This window comes from Elephantulus edwardii, unplaced genomic scaffold, assembly GCF_000299155.1.
Source record: "Elephantulus edwardii isolate Elephantulus edwardi_28Jun2011 unplaced genomic scaffold, EleEdw1.0 scaffold00028, whole genome shotgun sequence".
Classification (NCBI taxonomy): Eukaryota; Metazoa; Chordata; class Mammalia; order Macroscelidea; family Macroscelididae; genus Elephantulus; species Elephantulus edwardii.
In genome coordinates this window covers 106,262-121,459 of record NW_006399778.1, presented here as the reverse complement: position 1 = coordinate 121,459, position 15,198 = coordinate 106,262, and the positions used below count along the sequence as shown (strand labels likewise).

Below are 15,198 nucleotides of genomic sequence, written 5' to 3'. Positions count from 1 at the left end.
AATGGTAGATTTAAACAACAGGAATGCCTTGCAGCTTCCTACTTCCTAGTCTGCCAGAGTTCTAGAAAGATAATAACAACTAAAAGTAACAGTTTACTGTGTTGGACCCTGTTTTAAGTACTTTAAACATAATAACATGTAACATTTATGACCATTTTATGAAGTACTGTGATGATGTAAGGGAGCTCTGGTAGCTTAGTGGTAAGGAGTTGTGCTGCTATCCTAAAGGCAGACATTTTGAATCAACTCCCTGTTCTGCAGGAGAGAGACTGCTCTGTCCAGTCTGTAATTACCTGATTCTGTAAATGAGTTACAAGTTGAAAATAGCAAGAAGTGGAGCCATTCTTCAGATCCCTTTGGTTTCACAGAAAAGTTCTTGCTATTTACCACTGCATTATTAGGCCTCCTGTTGGAACCTAATAACCATTCACTAAGGAGCTCACGGGGCCAAGTGGCAAGAAACTGTGATGCAATCCCGAAGGCACATGGCTCAAGGCCAGCAGCTCCTCCATGGGAGAAGGATGGACAGTCTCATCCCGTGTGATTAATTGACTTTGAAAGCCCACCAGAGGCTCAGATATGGGTCAGTTCCAACTATCTAGTACACAAGAACAACAGTGTGAACACAGCAGAGATACTATCCTCCTTCATCTATTTCTTGGTTTCATTAGTTCCTCTTCCAAATCCTTCACGTCGAAGTAAGGAAAAATCTACATAGCCAGAAACTTAAGTACACAGATGCCTTGTACTTTGATAACGCTCTGGGTAGAAAACCTTTTCTCACTCTGAGAGGAGTACCCAAGTTGGTCCCAATTTGCTTTATTACAGTTTTTATTTGGGAGCATCTGCAGAGCTTACTGTAAAAAAAGAGCAAGGGCCGTAGGGGGACAGCCATGTTTGACTTTTACTGACTTCACAATAGGGAACTGTTCCTGTCAATAGCATCAATCACACAAAACCATTCCCTTAAGGTCACACATTCTCCACATTTTGCTGGGTCCAGAATCCAATGTGATAGCCCACAGACCACATAGAACCATATTTGAGAAGTCAGAAGATTATACTCCAGACTAATAACAAAATACTGTTAGGACTGCTCCTGAAGTGGTTACGTAGACCCCTTAGCCTTGAGCCTCATGGCTTTAGATCAGTGTTACAAAGTTCGCACTCCTGCCAGTATTGGCTTACCCTTGCCTGCGCCCTGCCAGTTGTCCAACAAACTTAGGCAAAGGCTCTTAGGTTAGCTTTGGTTCTGTCCTTTGGGGAGCGGGTAGAAATCCCATTTCATATTGATTGTCTGGTTCTGTGCTTCAGCTGTGGGAGGTGCTGTAAGTCTAGCTGTCACAAGAATGTCTCGTCCTGAAAGGCAGCTGCTACATGCCTACTTCTGCTTTGCTGGTGGTGAGAGACAGAGACTGTTGCTTTTGAAATTGCTCAAATTTATTGGTGAAACTGGCCAATCCCCTTTTATGTGTTAATAGTGATACTGGCCAATCCCCCTGTGGAATGGTGAGATAGGCATCCCCTTGTGGATAGGTTAACACTCCCTATTCACATATTCCCACCCTTCAACATGGTTGAGTCAGATTTGATGGCTAGGAAAGTTATATTGAAAGATAAACTCCACGCATAGACTTTCATAATTTAGATTGAAAGGACAAAGGAAGAAAGATTGCACTGGTTGCAAAAACATAGTGAACAACTTTAACACTATTGTAGAAAGAGACAAAAGATTTTTTTATTGAGATTTTAATGAAAGTGTATAGAGAACTTAGATTTCCATTCATTCATTGTTGCACATTTTCCTCCCTGCCCACTCCTCCCCAGTTTGCTTTCCTCTTTGAAAAAAAAAAATTCTTTCTTTGTTGTACAATTCAAACCCCACGCCCACCCCACTTTACTGTACAGCTCTTATTCTGGACTTATGCCAATAAAACCTAATCATATATTCATTTTATGCATTTCTTTCCCTCAGCTGTTTCAATGCCGTGTACATTATTTATCCCCTCTTTTCTTTGTTTTCCCCCAACCCTGATATCAGTCGTGTTTTATAACAGTGGCATTATGCAGTATTTATCCTTTTGTGACTGTGATATTTCACTCAGCATAATGTCTTTGAGGGTCACCCATTTTGTATATTTAGTAAGTTCCTTATTTTTCAATATACCATAGTTTCTCTGTCCATTCATTTTTTGATGGGTGCTTGGGTTGTTTCCATCTCTTTGCTATTGTGAACAATATAGCAATAAACATGAGTGTGCAAAGACTTTCTTTTTTTTCCAAAGTATTTTTTTTCTTTTATTTAAAACACTATCACAACACACCATACAATGAAATGAAGACCTGGAAATCACAATATAGCCTTTTAAAACATCTCTATAGAATCTCAAAACACGAAACATGCTTCAGGAATACAAATATAGTTCGATACCAAAATCTCAAGTATTTGTTGACCACATAAACAAATAGGGAAGCACAAGAGTTGAGGCAGTTTCCTCTGCTTTCAGCAGAGCTGATGTAACTGCTTCAGTTAAAGCTACACTGTGTCTGTCTTAGGAACGATGTCATTGACAGGTTTTACAATTTTACTGAATACGGTGCTTTATTGGGAAATAACCACTGATTATAAGCTTAGAAGGAGTCATCATGTTAGGATAACACATTTGGGGTTTTTGTTGTTTTTGTTTGTTTGTTTTACAACACATACTGGTACAATATGAAAAATAAACACTTTTTGAATTTTCAACTCAAACAGCAGTTATGAAATAAATAATAATCCTTCATAGTGCATGTCTTATTTTTCCTTTCATTGGCCATTGACACAAAAAGCTCAATGAACAGGAAGTTAGGGCGATTATTTACGTCTCCTTTCGTAATTCTGCATCGCACTCCTTTCGTAGGCCACAGAATTTAAAGCTCTTTTGCCCATTAGTCCAACAAAGGAATCTGTTTACCTTTTATGTGAAATCTAGCCATGTCCAGCATCCCGTTTGCCCATTAATCCGAAGAACTGCTGAGGCTTGGGTCTCCGGGTGATTCTCTGCAGAAGGTGCGCAAAGGGCTCGGGGAGCTCCTCCTTGATCTGGTCGCTGTCAGACCAGTCAGACCAATAATTCAGATCATTGCTGGCTCCAATTTCTTCTTCAAGCAGTTGAGTGGAGACAAGAAAAAAGACTGCCACGGCCACGAGGATTTTCATGTTTGATTTCGCGGGGGGCCGGCCGGTGGGCTCCTCGGGCGGCTGCCTGGCGGTGCGCGCTGCGCTCTCAGCAGCCGGCGGAGCAGGAGAGCCAAAGACTTTCTTAAGAGTAGATGAAAAATGGGAAATTATTTGCAAAAGATCAAAAACATGAACTATAAGCTATAAGGGAAAAAAAGAGTTTAAATAAACTACTAGTTTTAATCTTGCTTGGATCCATGATCATCACCCTTGGCCTCCACAGTCTAGAAATCAAATAACATTTCATTAAGGAAATTAGCGGTCAAGGACCTCTCCAAGGTGCCAAGGAGCAATGATGTCAGTTTAAAGACGAAGTTGTACTTGTTCAAGTCATGTTCTTTTCAGTTGCTTTCTATGTATCTGAAAGTTGGACAGTGTCTGAGGATGAAAGAAGAATCAATGTTTTTGAGTTGTGGTATTGGGAAGAATACTGAATATCCTATGGACTATTACGAGTGCAAATATATCTTGGAGAAAGCATAACCAGGGTACGCTTCAGAGTCAAGAATGGTGCAGCTTCACTTCACATACCTTAGGCATATTATTAGAAAGAGCCAGTCCTTGGAAAAAGACATGCTTGGGAAAGTGGAGGGTCAGAGAGAGAAAAATACCCTCAACAAGAATCATGCATGATAGAGCAGGATTTAGATCTGTTGTTCGTAGATTGATGGCACCTAACAACAGTGTTAATCAATTACAAGATTTTTTAAATTCACTGTTGTATAAAATACTTATTAAAATATATTGTATTTGTGAAAAAAGTTCTTAACAGATAATTTCACTTGAAATATTTTTTTACTTTTTTTTTAGGGGGGTGGTTTAGCACAACTCACTATGGGCTACAGCACCAGAGTTCCTACCGATCTTTTAAACTTTTTATTGTAATCTGGGTGAAAGCAAATTGGTTTTACATGCAGCAGCAGCACTTCATCTGCATTTTGATTCGGAACACTGATTGGAGCTCCCCACAATGTAAGGGCTCTCTTCCCATTTCCTCCTGTATGTGTACTACTTCTGTTGGTCTTCCTTTCCTACCATTTTATTTTTTTAAAGTTAATTTTTATTATATATGTGTGTGTGTGTGTGTGTGTGTGTGTGTGTACTGTCAAATCGATCGGATCCGACTGGAACAAGAGGAGATTGCCCTTCCTTCAGCGGAGCATCTGGTGGATTCAAACTGCGTTCCTTTGGGATTGACACCCAGCTTCTTGCCACTAGGCCACCTGACTTTTCCTGCTTTTTAAGCCTTATCCGTGAGCAGATGCTGTGCTTGTAGTTTTGTTCTTCATTCTCCCCCACTCTATCCAGGATATCCGATTGTGATAGCTTTCCAAGCTGGTAGCCTGGCACCAGCCCCCAGGCCTGATTTCAGAGTCATGGAAGCTGGGGTTTACATGATGTTAGTCAGGTGGACTGCTCTGATTTCCTTCACTGTCTTTGATCTCCTTCACTCTTCTCTTTGCTCCAAATCAGGAGACAAGGAGGAAACCAATAGTTACATCTTAGATGGCCACTTTCACCTGGTAAGACCCCAGATGGTACTCATTATTAAATGTTGAACATTGTCTTTGCAGACTATGTTAGGACCATTGACTTTGATGTCCCCCAAGTAATTGAAAGATTATTTATGCTGAAATAACCATTATCAATACAGATGAATAGCCAGTAGTAAAGGGTTGGTTAAACAAATAATGGTAGCCTGACATATAAAAATCCTCTCAATGAAAACAAAACCCAAATATAATACAGGATATATGTAAGATTCTAGTTAATGATGTATCTTTTGGTAGTATGGGGGTTTTAAAAAAGAAATTTATGGTCAGTTTTTAAAAATTACTTCTGTTTTTGTTAAGAGTATACACAGCAAAATGTGTTTCAACATTTTGTACATAAATAAATTAATGACACATTTTATCCTTGGATCTGGGCATCCATGCATAACTCTTCTTTTCTGAGTTGTTCTTCCTTGTATGCTAAAAAGTGGTCACATAACATTCACCCTTTTACACTTGAGTAGTTTGGTTTTTTTTTAAATTTTTTACTGATTTATTTACAAAGTTTGGATATATTTTTCACGAAAGATTTTTCCCATTTCCTTCACCGCCACCCATTGGATTGTGCAAACCTATGATTAACACCACCACCCCTACCCTCACTCCTCTGCTTCCACCCTTCCCCTCCTTAGATCCTCATACTCAATCTATAATCATGGTTTTATACAGTATTGTTCCTTTGGGGACTGAGTTCATTCAGCATAATGCTATCTAGTCCCTTCCCAAGATAGGTAGTCATTTACAGAATCACTCCTCCTGCATGTTGCATAGTACCCCATTGTATGAATGTACCACAGCTTCTCAATCCATTCGTTTGCACTTGGACATCTGGGCTCTTTCCTTGTTCTTGTGATGGTGAATAATGCTGCTGTGAACATTGGTGTATAAGTCTCTGTTTGAGCCTCAGTTCTCAATTTTCTTGGGTTATATTCCAAGCAATGGGATAGCTGAGTCATATGGAATTTCCATGCTCAGCTTTTTGAGGAAGCGCCAAACTGCCTTCCAGAGTGGTTGTAACACTTGAGTAGTTTTAATATAGTTATAAGGGGACAAGGCCAACTCAGTGGTAAAATTCTCGCTTTCCTTAGTGGAGAGACCAAAGTTCCATTTCCTCCAGTGTGCTTCAAATGAACCACCCTCTGCCAGTGGAGGCCCTTCTGTTGCCATGATGCTGAAGAAATTTGAGCAGTTTCTAAACTGACTAGAAAGAAATTACTGGTGATCTTCCAAAAATCATCTAGTGAAAATCCTCAATCACAGTGGTAGTAATGGGGTCACTCTGAGTCAGGATCTCAGCAGCTCATATGTGTAGACACAGAGTTCTACAGCTGTCATCACAGTCTCATTCAAAAACATTTTCCCTGTCATCAAAAAAGCCTCATAACACATGGACTGTCACTCCACTTAGCCTTCTTCCCAACCCTTAGTCTACTTTCTGTCTATGGATTTGCTTATTTGAGACATTTTCTTTAAATGGAGTCATATGTAACTTCATCAAGCTTTATGTTTACAGGAATGATCTGTGTTAGGTAGCATGTATCAGTACTTTTTAAGAATGAATAATGTTCTTCTGTCATCAGTTGAACATTTAAGTATTTACTACTTTTGTGCTTTTGTGCATAATGCTGTTGTGAACATTTGTCTGCAGATTTTACTTTTTTTGTTCTTTTGTGGACACTTCAGTTTCTCTTAGATATACATACCTACTTGTGGAATTGATGGATCTTATTGTATGAGTACTTACCAGACTATTTTCTAAACAAGTGGCAGCATTTAAGCTCCCACCAGCGTTGTATGAAATATTCCAGTTTTCCACACCTTCACCCACATCTATCTTTCTCATTATAGCTGTGCCAGAAGTTTGAAAAATCTAGCTCATTGTGGTTTTGATTTGTACTTCATGGGTTGCTAATAATGTTGAGAACATTTTCATGTGATTATTGGCCATTTACATATCTTTGGAGTGATGTTTATTCCAATCCTTAGATCATTTTCCAATTGAAGTAATGGTCTTTTTATTCCTGAGCCGCAAATGTTCTTTTTGTATTCTGGATACTAACTAGTTTCTTTTCAGATACATGGTTTGCAGATATTTTCTCCTCTTCCATAAAATGTCTCTTGATAGCATCCTTTAAAGCACAAAAGTTTCATTTTATTGAAATTTGTTTGGGGTTTGTTGTTTTGGTGTAATAGATTGGAAGCAGGAGTGGCATCCACTTCCTAAATAACATGGATCTGGAAACTCTATGAACTTTGATAAATGTCGATAGTGTAGAGTAAATTCAGTCCTTTTGTTCCTAGGGTTGCTATGAGTCGTGCTTGACTCGAAGGCCTTCAACAACAAGAACATCTTAGAACCTGATTCCTATTTTTATGTCTTCTTTGTGTTTAATAGTTTCAGCTCTTAAATTTTAGTCTATGATTAAAAGGTAAAAGTTCAGCTTCAGTCTTTTACATGTAACAGTTCAGGACTGTTTATTCAAAAGACTGTTCTTTCTCCATGAAATTGTCTTGCCATCTGTATCAGAAATCTATTTAATTTTGTCAGAATCTTCAAAATATAACACTTTTGACTCAGCTATTATTTATTCAGGAATTGAATATAATTAGTTATCTTCAAGTTAACTCCAACTCAACAACCCTATAGACCACAGAGCAGAACCTTGCCCTGTCCTGCACTATCCTCAGTCTTTGCCAAGCACAAGCCCTTTGTTGTAATCGCTGTGTCAGCCCACCTGGTTGAGGATTTTCCTCTCTTTTTGCTGTTTACTTTTCCAGGTAGAATGTCCTTTTCAAAACAAGGATAGGTCTCTCTTGTCTTAACATGCCCATAATGCATGAGACAGTTACACTGTCCTTACCTCTAAGGGGCACCTTACTGCACTTCCTCCAAGATAGATTTGTTCTTTTTTCCAATACCCTTCACCAACTCCGTAATTCAAAGCCATCCATTCTTCAATCTTCCTTATTCATTGTACAATTTTCATAAACATGTAAAGCAATTGAGAATAACATGGGTTGAGTCACCTTAGTCTTTGAAGAGATATCGTTGCTCTTTAGCACTTTCATATGATCCTTGACAGCAGGTTTGCCAAATGGAATACATCTTTGACTTCTTTTTTTTTTAAAGGAGACATTTAATCAACTGTCAGGGGCTGAGGAAGGGACAGTTTACCACATGAAGGGAAGGGAGCAAAGCTACACATGAGCAAGGCTAGACTTACTGCATTTACGGGTAATAAATAAAGCTCTAGGTCTTCACATTATGCATCACAAAATTAGAAAACCAGTTTGTCTTGTGTGGCTCAAATAGCAGCCTCTGTACCTTCTTATAGTGGCTGTCAGTAGGAGGTGAAATTCTTGGCATTGTCATTGTTCACCATCTTTATTGTTATTCTCTTCTTCCACAGTAGCAGCCAGGCAGAGTGACTCAGGCGGGACACAGCAGTCATTGTAGATTGTTTCCACTGTGTGGCAGACTTGCTTGATTTCTGTTTCCAAATGGATGATCTTTGCCATTTTCTGCAGGAACTCTTGGAGGTTTTCCTGGCTAATCTTGTTGTAGAAATTATAAATCTGAAACATCCTCTCTTCTAACTTCTTTGTCAGATCCGAAACCTTAATCTTAAAGCTGAAGTTGCTCATGAGTTGATGATCTTTCTGCCTGCGCTTGACATTTGGGATGACGTCCTGGGCCTTCTCTTCAAGATGTCAACGGCCGAGTCCAGAGAGGAGTAGTAGGACTCTAACTTCCTTTCCAGCATCACTTGGCAGTTGGCACTGGCCAGGCCATTGACACCTTCATCCTCATCCTGCTGCTGCTCCATGCCATCCTCAGATGGCTACAGTTCCTGGTCCCTGGCCTCTGGGTGGGGCATATCCACCTTAAACAGGTGCTGCATAGTCCCTGCTGCTCCATCTTGCCTTTTCCCTGCCTTCACACTTGTGTCCCTGTGCACATGTTCATTCTGTGCCCTCTCTGGTGTGTGTTTGTGAAAAATTTGTATTTAGAATTAGCCATCTGGACTCAGTTTAGATGATCCCAATTTTGTTGGCAACATTCAAAGCATCATAGTCAGGAGCAAGTCGAACACAGGCCTTCTTCTCTCCATCAGGCCTAATCAAAGGGTTGACCTTAGCCACATCAATGTCATAGAGCTTCTTTACAGCTTGTTTAATTTGGTGCTTGTTGGCCTTGACATCCACAGTGAACACAAGTGCATTACTTTCTTTCTTCTTCATGGCTGACTCAGTGGTCAGGGCAAACTTGATGATGGCATAGTGATCAAGCATGTTTCTCCTGGGTGTGCTCTTCTGGGGGTATTTGGGTTGCCTTCGGAGTCTCAGCTGCCAGAAGGCGGGTGACATACAGATCTTTTTGTGTGTGTGTGTGGCTGTGGCTGCCCTTCAGGACTGTCGCCTTGGCCTTGAATGCCTTTGCTTTGGCTTTAGTTTTGTGAGGGGCAAGGGCTTCCTTCTTCACTTTTGGCACCATCTTCGTAGAAAGGCCATCCATCTTTTGATTTCTTGGTTGCTGCTATGATGGATATTGATTGTGGATCGAAGTAAAATTAAGTTCTTGCCAACTTCAGGCTTTTCCCTATCTATCATAATAGTGTCTTTTGTTTTTCTGATACTGTATTATAATCTTTGATCTTCTTTAGTAACTGGTTCAAGTCTTCTTCATTTTCAGCAAGCAAGGTTGTGTCATTGTTGTTAATGAGTCTTCCTCTGGCACATTCTTCTTCATGGAGTCCAGCTTCTTGAATTACTTGCTCTGCATAAAGCTTGAATAGGTGTGATGAAAGGACCCAACCCTGATGCACAACTTTCTTGATTTTTAAACATTGAGGACCCCTTATTCTGTTAGACATAGTTGCTTATTTTATTTTTTTAAATTTATTTTATTTATTTATTTGTAACTTTTCAAATATCATTCGTTTTTTTAAAAAAATAATTCATTGGCAGTTATTACCATTGGTTACTGTAATTAACTATTAAACTATCTTAGCAGATCCTTAGAGGCTATTCCTTGGAGAACAACATCATGCTTGGAAAAATGATGGGTAACCAAATGAAGGAAGACCTTCAGTGAGATAGGTTGGCACAGTGACTGTAGCAGTGGGCTCAAGTATGACAGAGATTGTGAGGATGACACAGGACAGGACAGAATTCAGATCTGTTGTTCGTAGGGTTGCTGTTTATCATACTTGTCTTGACGGCACCTAACAATAACAAAGCAGATCCTTTACTGTATATTGCTATTCCCCTTACCCATCTTCTCGTTAATTTTTTTCTCTCCCCCCTAGTCATAATATCTGTCCCGTTCCAGATTGTTGATTTCAATATTGATAATCATCTGTCTTATCATTCAGGTTCACCTTCCCTTAACTGTCTGTTTCAATAGAAGAATTATCTATCCATTCTTTTCCTACTCTCCCTATCCATCCTCCCTCCCACCAACTGCTTCATAAACTATGTTCGGGCTTTCCTTGACCACATTTAAGTGTTCTGAAATTCATCTGACATCAACAGTGATCTCTCTCTTTTCACCCAGCTTGGATTTCTGGCAGTTCCCTGTTGGGAGTATTGTTCCAGTTATTTTTTAATAATCCACAGTAAGATTTTTCTTTCATATGAATGATATTGTTTGATAATTTACACTTTCTTTTGTGGTACCCTTTTCTCATTTTATCTTTTATTAACTTTTTTTCATTCACATTGTGTTTCATATGATCCTTCCCATACATTGTGTCTTATAGAATGAATCAGCATTGATCTATATTATCTATTACCTCATCTTTTCAGATCTCCACTGCATTCTTCCTAATTCCTTCACCCCCTCCCTCCATCCACCAGTGAAGTTTGTTTTCTTGAAATAGGAATAAAGAAATATCTTCTAGTCAGTTGGCCAGGTAGCTTTTCATTCAGGTAAAGCAGCAGAACAATACCAGATGCTTGGAAATAATTTTCTCTGCCAGTCATAGCTCTTCCTTGCTAAGGAAAATCCTTGTGTGCATTTTTTTTTCTTTTTTAAAAAATAATTTTAATGAACATTTACAAAGAATTTGGATTTCCATTCATTGCTGCACTTCTCTACCCGCCCAGCCCTCTCCCCCCTTGCCCCCTAGTTCGCTCCTCTTTCAGAAGTAAAAGAAAGACTCCCTCCCTGGTACACAACCCCCCCGCACCCCTCGCACCGCCCCAAGTACATTCCACTATGCAACCTTAATTGTGGACTCTTGTGATAACAACTCTATGAACCCTGTCCTGTGCCATCCTCACAATCTCTTGACATAGATTCACTGCTCCACTGTCAGTCCACCTGATTAAAGGCCTTCCTCTCTTTTGCCATCTCTACCTTTTCACACATGATGTTCATCTCCATGGAATAGCCTCTTCTAGCAACATACCCAAAGTATGTGAGATGAAGCTTTATCATCTTTGCCTCTAGGACCACTCTAGCTGCACCTTCTCCAAGATAGATGTCTTTGTTTGCAGTCCATGAGTTATTCAGTACTCTTCTCCCACATCACTGCTCAAAGGCATCAGTTATTCTCTTATTCTTCTTCACTGTCCAGCTCTCAGCAGTACAGCAAGTTGTTTGAAAAGACCATGGCCTAAATCAGGCATACAATAGTCCTCAAACTGACATCACTGCTCCTCAATTATAGATAGGGTCACTGTGCATCCAGCAGAATCAAGAAGGATGGCACTTTTGTGATCAGATTTTCCAAACCCACATTTGAAATAAAGACCTCACTAAAAAATCGGGGCATACACTGGCTCAGTGAAACTTAGGTGTTTGTTGTTAGGCGCTATTGAATAGCTCTGAACCTTGCCCTATCTTGACCCAACCTCACTGTCTATGACACAGTTGACTCCATTGCCCCAGTCACTGTGTCAGTCCATTTTATCCAGAGTCTTCCTCTTTTGGTCAGACTCTTCACCTTCCTTTATCCTTCTCAAAGGACTCCTCCTGACAACATGCTCAAAGTATGTGAGAGGGAATTTAAAAACTTTGCCTGTAAGAAGCAACCTGGTTTCATCCTTTCCGAGACAGACTTGGTTTGTTCACTTGGCAGTCAATGGTATGGTCAGTACACTTTCTGTACAACTCAAAACCATTGATTTTTGTTATCCTTTTCACTGTCCACCTCTTAGGTGCACAGCAAACAATTGAAAGACCTGGATCAAGTATACCTTAGTTTGACATTATTGCACTCTGGAGAGGTCCTTCACAGATTTTCCCATTGCAACTTATCTTTTGATTTCCTAACTGCTGATGTGGATTTAAGCAAGATGAAATTGTTAACCCCTTCAGTCTTTTCTCCATCTGTCTTCATGCTGCCTAATATGTAGCTTTTAATAAATGTAGATTGACAGCCACCATTTGAGCACAGGTTACATACTATGTTACCCTACTGTCTCCTTCATATGAACCTTAGTCTATAATAGTTTTTGTCCCAAGGATAAATAAGGAAATTTGACAGAGGATAAGGATCTTGCCCAGGGCACACACAGGACATCCTAGGAGCTGAGAAATGATTCCAGGTCTCACATGTGACCCATGCTTCTTGCTTCATACTGGGGAGCTCAATCTTCTGAACCTGTCCTTTTATCTTCCAGACCCCATGCCACAACTGGATGTGACTGAGGCCAACAAGGAGTTCATGGAGCAAAGCGAGGAGCTCTATGATGCACTAATGGACTGTCACTGGCAACCCCTGGACTCTGTGTCTTCAGAGATTCCTGCCATGATGTAGCCAGAACAAGCCATTCAGAAGAGGCTATGTGAAGATGACTTTTTAAAAGAAGAAAATAAAGAACTTTTACCTTCTTGGAAATATTTTTTAGGTTTTAATAAACTATCCCTTGAGAGTAAATATTTCTCTAGTGCTACAGATTTCCATTTAACACCTTTTTGAAAAACAAGATTTCTAAAAAACCTGAAGACTTTTTTTTTTAAATTGTCCATCGTTGAATCTGATCCGACTGGTACTGGAGGAGATTGCCCCTCCTTTTCCAGCAGAGCATCTGATGGTTTTGAACTGCACACCTTCATGATTGCAACACAGCTTCTTGCCACTATGCTACCAGAGCTCCCTTTGAAGATTCTTTTCTATCCCCCAAAATCCTTTAAATTTTTTATCTTTGAAGAGTAATAATTTACACAAGTGGGATAATTCATACCTGTGGACATGAGTCTGGAGTGTTTAATCAAGAGTGAAACAGGATTTATAGTACTGGGTTTTATAGGCCACTTTTACATATGGATTCTTTGATGCCTACGGGATAGGTTGGAAAATACTTTCTTCTGTTGTTGTTGCTACTTGTTTTTTAATATGTTGCCACAAATGACGGCAAAATGTTTCTAAGCACAGTTGTCAATTCAAAAGTGTGTGGCAGCAGCAAGTTAAGCAAGGCCTGGTAAAATCAAATTGAAAGGTTGCAGGTTCTACCTGGAGGAAGATGGCTATTCAGATAGAATGGATTGAGTGACTATTGCAATGATCTCAAGTGTGTCAAATTGTAAAGCTGACAAAAAGATGGGATGGGGTATATTTAACATAGGAGCACCTAACAAAGTCTTCGCAATGTATTTTTAAAAGGTTTTGTGCCATTCTTACAGTCAGTGTGACAATTTCCTAGGTAAAATTCTGTAGAACCTATGAGAATACAGGGCACAAACCATAGTTGTTTTGGCTATGTCATCAGTGCCTGGGCAAGGGCTTATCACGGGCCTTGTAAAACACATGTATATAAAATTACAAAGAACTAATGGCAGCAGAAGAAGGTTAGCTGGAATGTACAAGGTATGTCTATTGGGCACTGGAACAGTCATCTTGCTCTGTGATAAAGCTGTCATTTGAGGTGAGCAGTCTTTCTACTTAAGATTGCTGTTGCTAACTTAAAAGCAGTGCCTCTGGCTGTATCACTGATTTACTGCTTATGAAAAGGGGAGGCAATGGACCCTAAGATCTGAACCCTGTACTATCCTCGGACCCATGATGCATTGTGGGTCTTCCTCTCCTTCGCTGACCCTTCATCCTTCTTCCAAAAAACACTCCTGCACTCTCTTGAAGACGTATTTGTTTTGCCAACATCCAACAGATGTTCAGTGCTCTTCTCCAACTCCACAGCTCAAAGGCTTCTGCCATCCTTATTCACTATGCAGCTCAAATGCATACCAAGTGATTGAAAGCCTGAATCAGACACACCTTAGTCCTCAAACTGACATTCCTCTCTTCAGTAATCTAGAGTTCCCTAACAGCAGACTTTCCCAGTGCTGCTGGTCTATTTCCTGACTACTGGAATGAGTAAAACTTACAGATAATAGGAATCTAAGGTGCAGGTCCAACAGGGCTGTCTATGCCACCCTGGGTGTTAGGCATGGCCAGTCTAGTGATACCAGGAACCAACCTGACCTTTAGATTAGGTGCCATTTGCTTAGCCACTGTACTCCTAGGACTCATTTTCTAGCCCATGGAAATGAGTTTAAGAATGGAAACTGATCAGAAGTCATGAAGTTGACAAGCTAGTCTTGTCAACTTTTAAATATTAGATTTTTGTTCTATAAAACACCAGCAAGAGATACATATATTTCCACTGTCTTTATTTATCACATATGGCAGGTTTCAGGGATACCAAACAAGGCATTGGTTGGTTTGTAGCAGAACTGTTGTCACGTGAAAAGTTTTGTGGCAAAACTGCTGTCACCTACTTCATTGGGTTTCTTCCCAGAGATTCAATCCTAAAAAGGAGTATAAACCAGAGTTGTCAGTACAGCTCTGACTAACCATCACCCATACAACTTCCTGAAAGCTGGTCTCAGTCCCATATCCGCATTTATCATCCACAAATGTCCACTCACATTAGGATTCATCATAGACCAGACAGCCTATTTAATAACTAAATCACAGAACTGCATTTCAAAGAATGGTATCAGCAGATTATATACTACAACACTATGTGATCAATAAGATATACCCAAAACCATAAATCTGTAATCTGTCATCTGCAAACTTGTTATTCAATGTGCTATCCTGCTACAGGGTTCCTATCAGGATATTTTAAGTCAAGATTCAACTTACCTAAATCATAATCCTTTAATAAAGAATGTGCTCTACTGATAAAAGTATCTAAAAAAAGAGAGACAAGGACATAAAAAATGCATTTCCTGCCCCAAATACTGAGAGCTTTACTCATTTCCACATCCTTTCAGCACCAGGAATATAGCAGAAACAATTTTGTGAATGACAATATTGTTGTCTGATACTAACTCTCATGCTATAAGCAGCACAGGAGTCAGTTTCAATTACTTTCCCTCCTTTTACGACCACCTAGACCAGTGTTGGGATCTGATGGGAAAGGGATCTGGAGGTTCAAGCCATTCAGTAATCAAATTTACCTTCTTAAAGAAGC

At 39.8% G+C, this 15,198-nt stretch overlaps 1 protein-coding gene and 1 pseudogene across 1 annotated transcript in view; one reads left to right on the top strand and one right to left on the bottom strand.

Annotated features, from left to right (window-relative positions):
* Positions 1 to 12,539, top strand: part of TRNAU1AP (tRNA selenocysteine 1 associated protein 1) — a 35,924-nt gene extending 23,385 nt beyond the window's left edge. Inside the window, exon 9 of the mRNA XM_006883433.1 lies at positions 12,403 to 12,539. Within this exon, the coding sequence (XP_006883495.1) occupies positions 12,403 to 12,539 (137 nt within the window). The remainder of the gene's footprint in view (positions 1 to 12,402) is intronic.
* LOC102860452 lies at positions 2,855 to 3,199 on the bottom strand (annotated as a pseudogene).
* Positions 12,540 to 15,198: the final 2,659 nt, after the last annotated feature.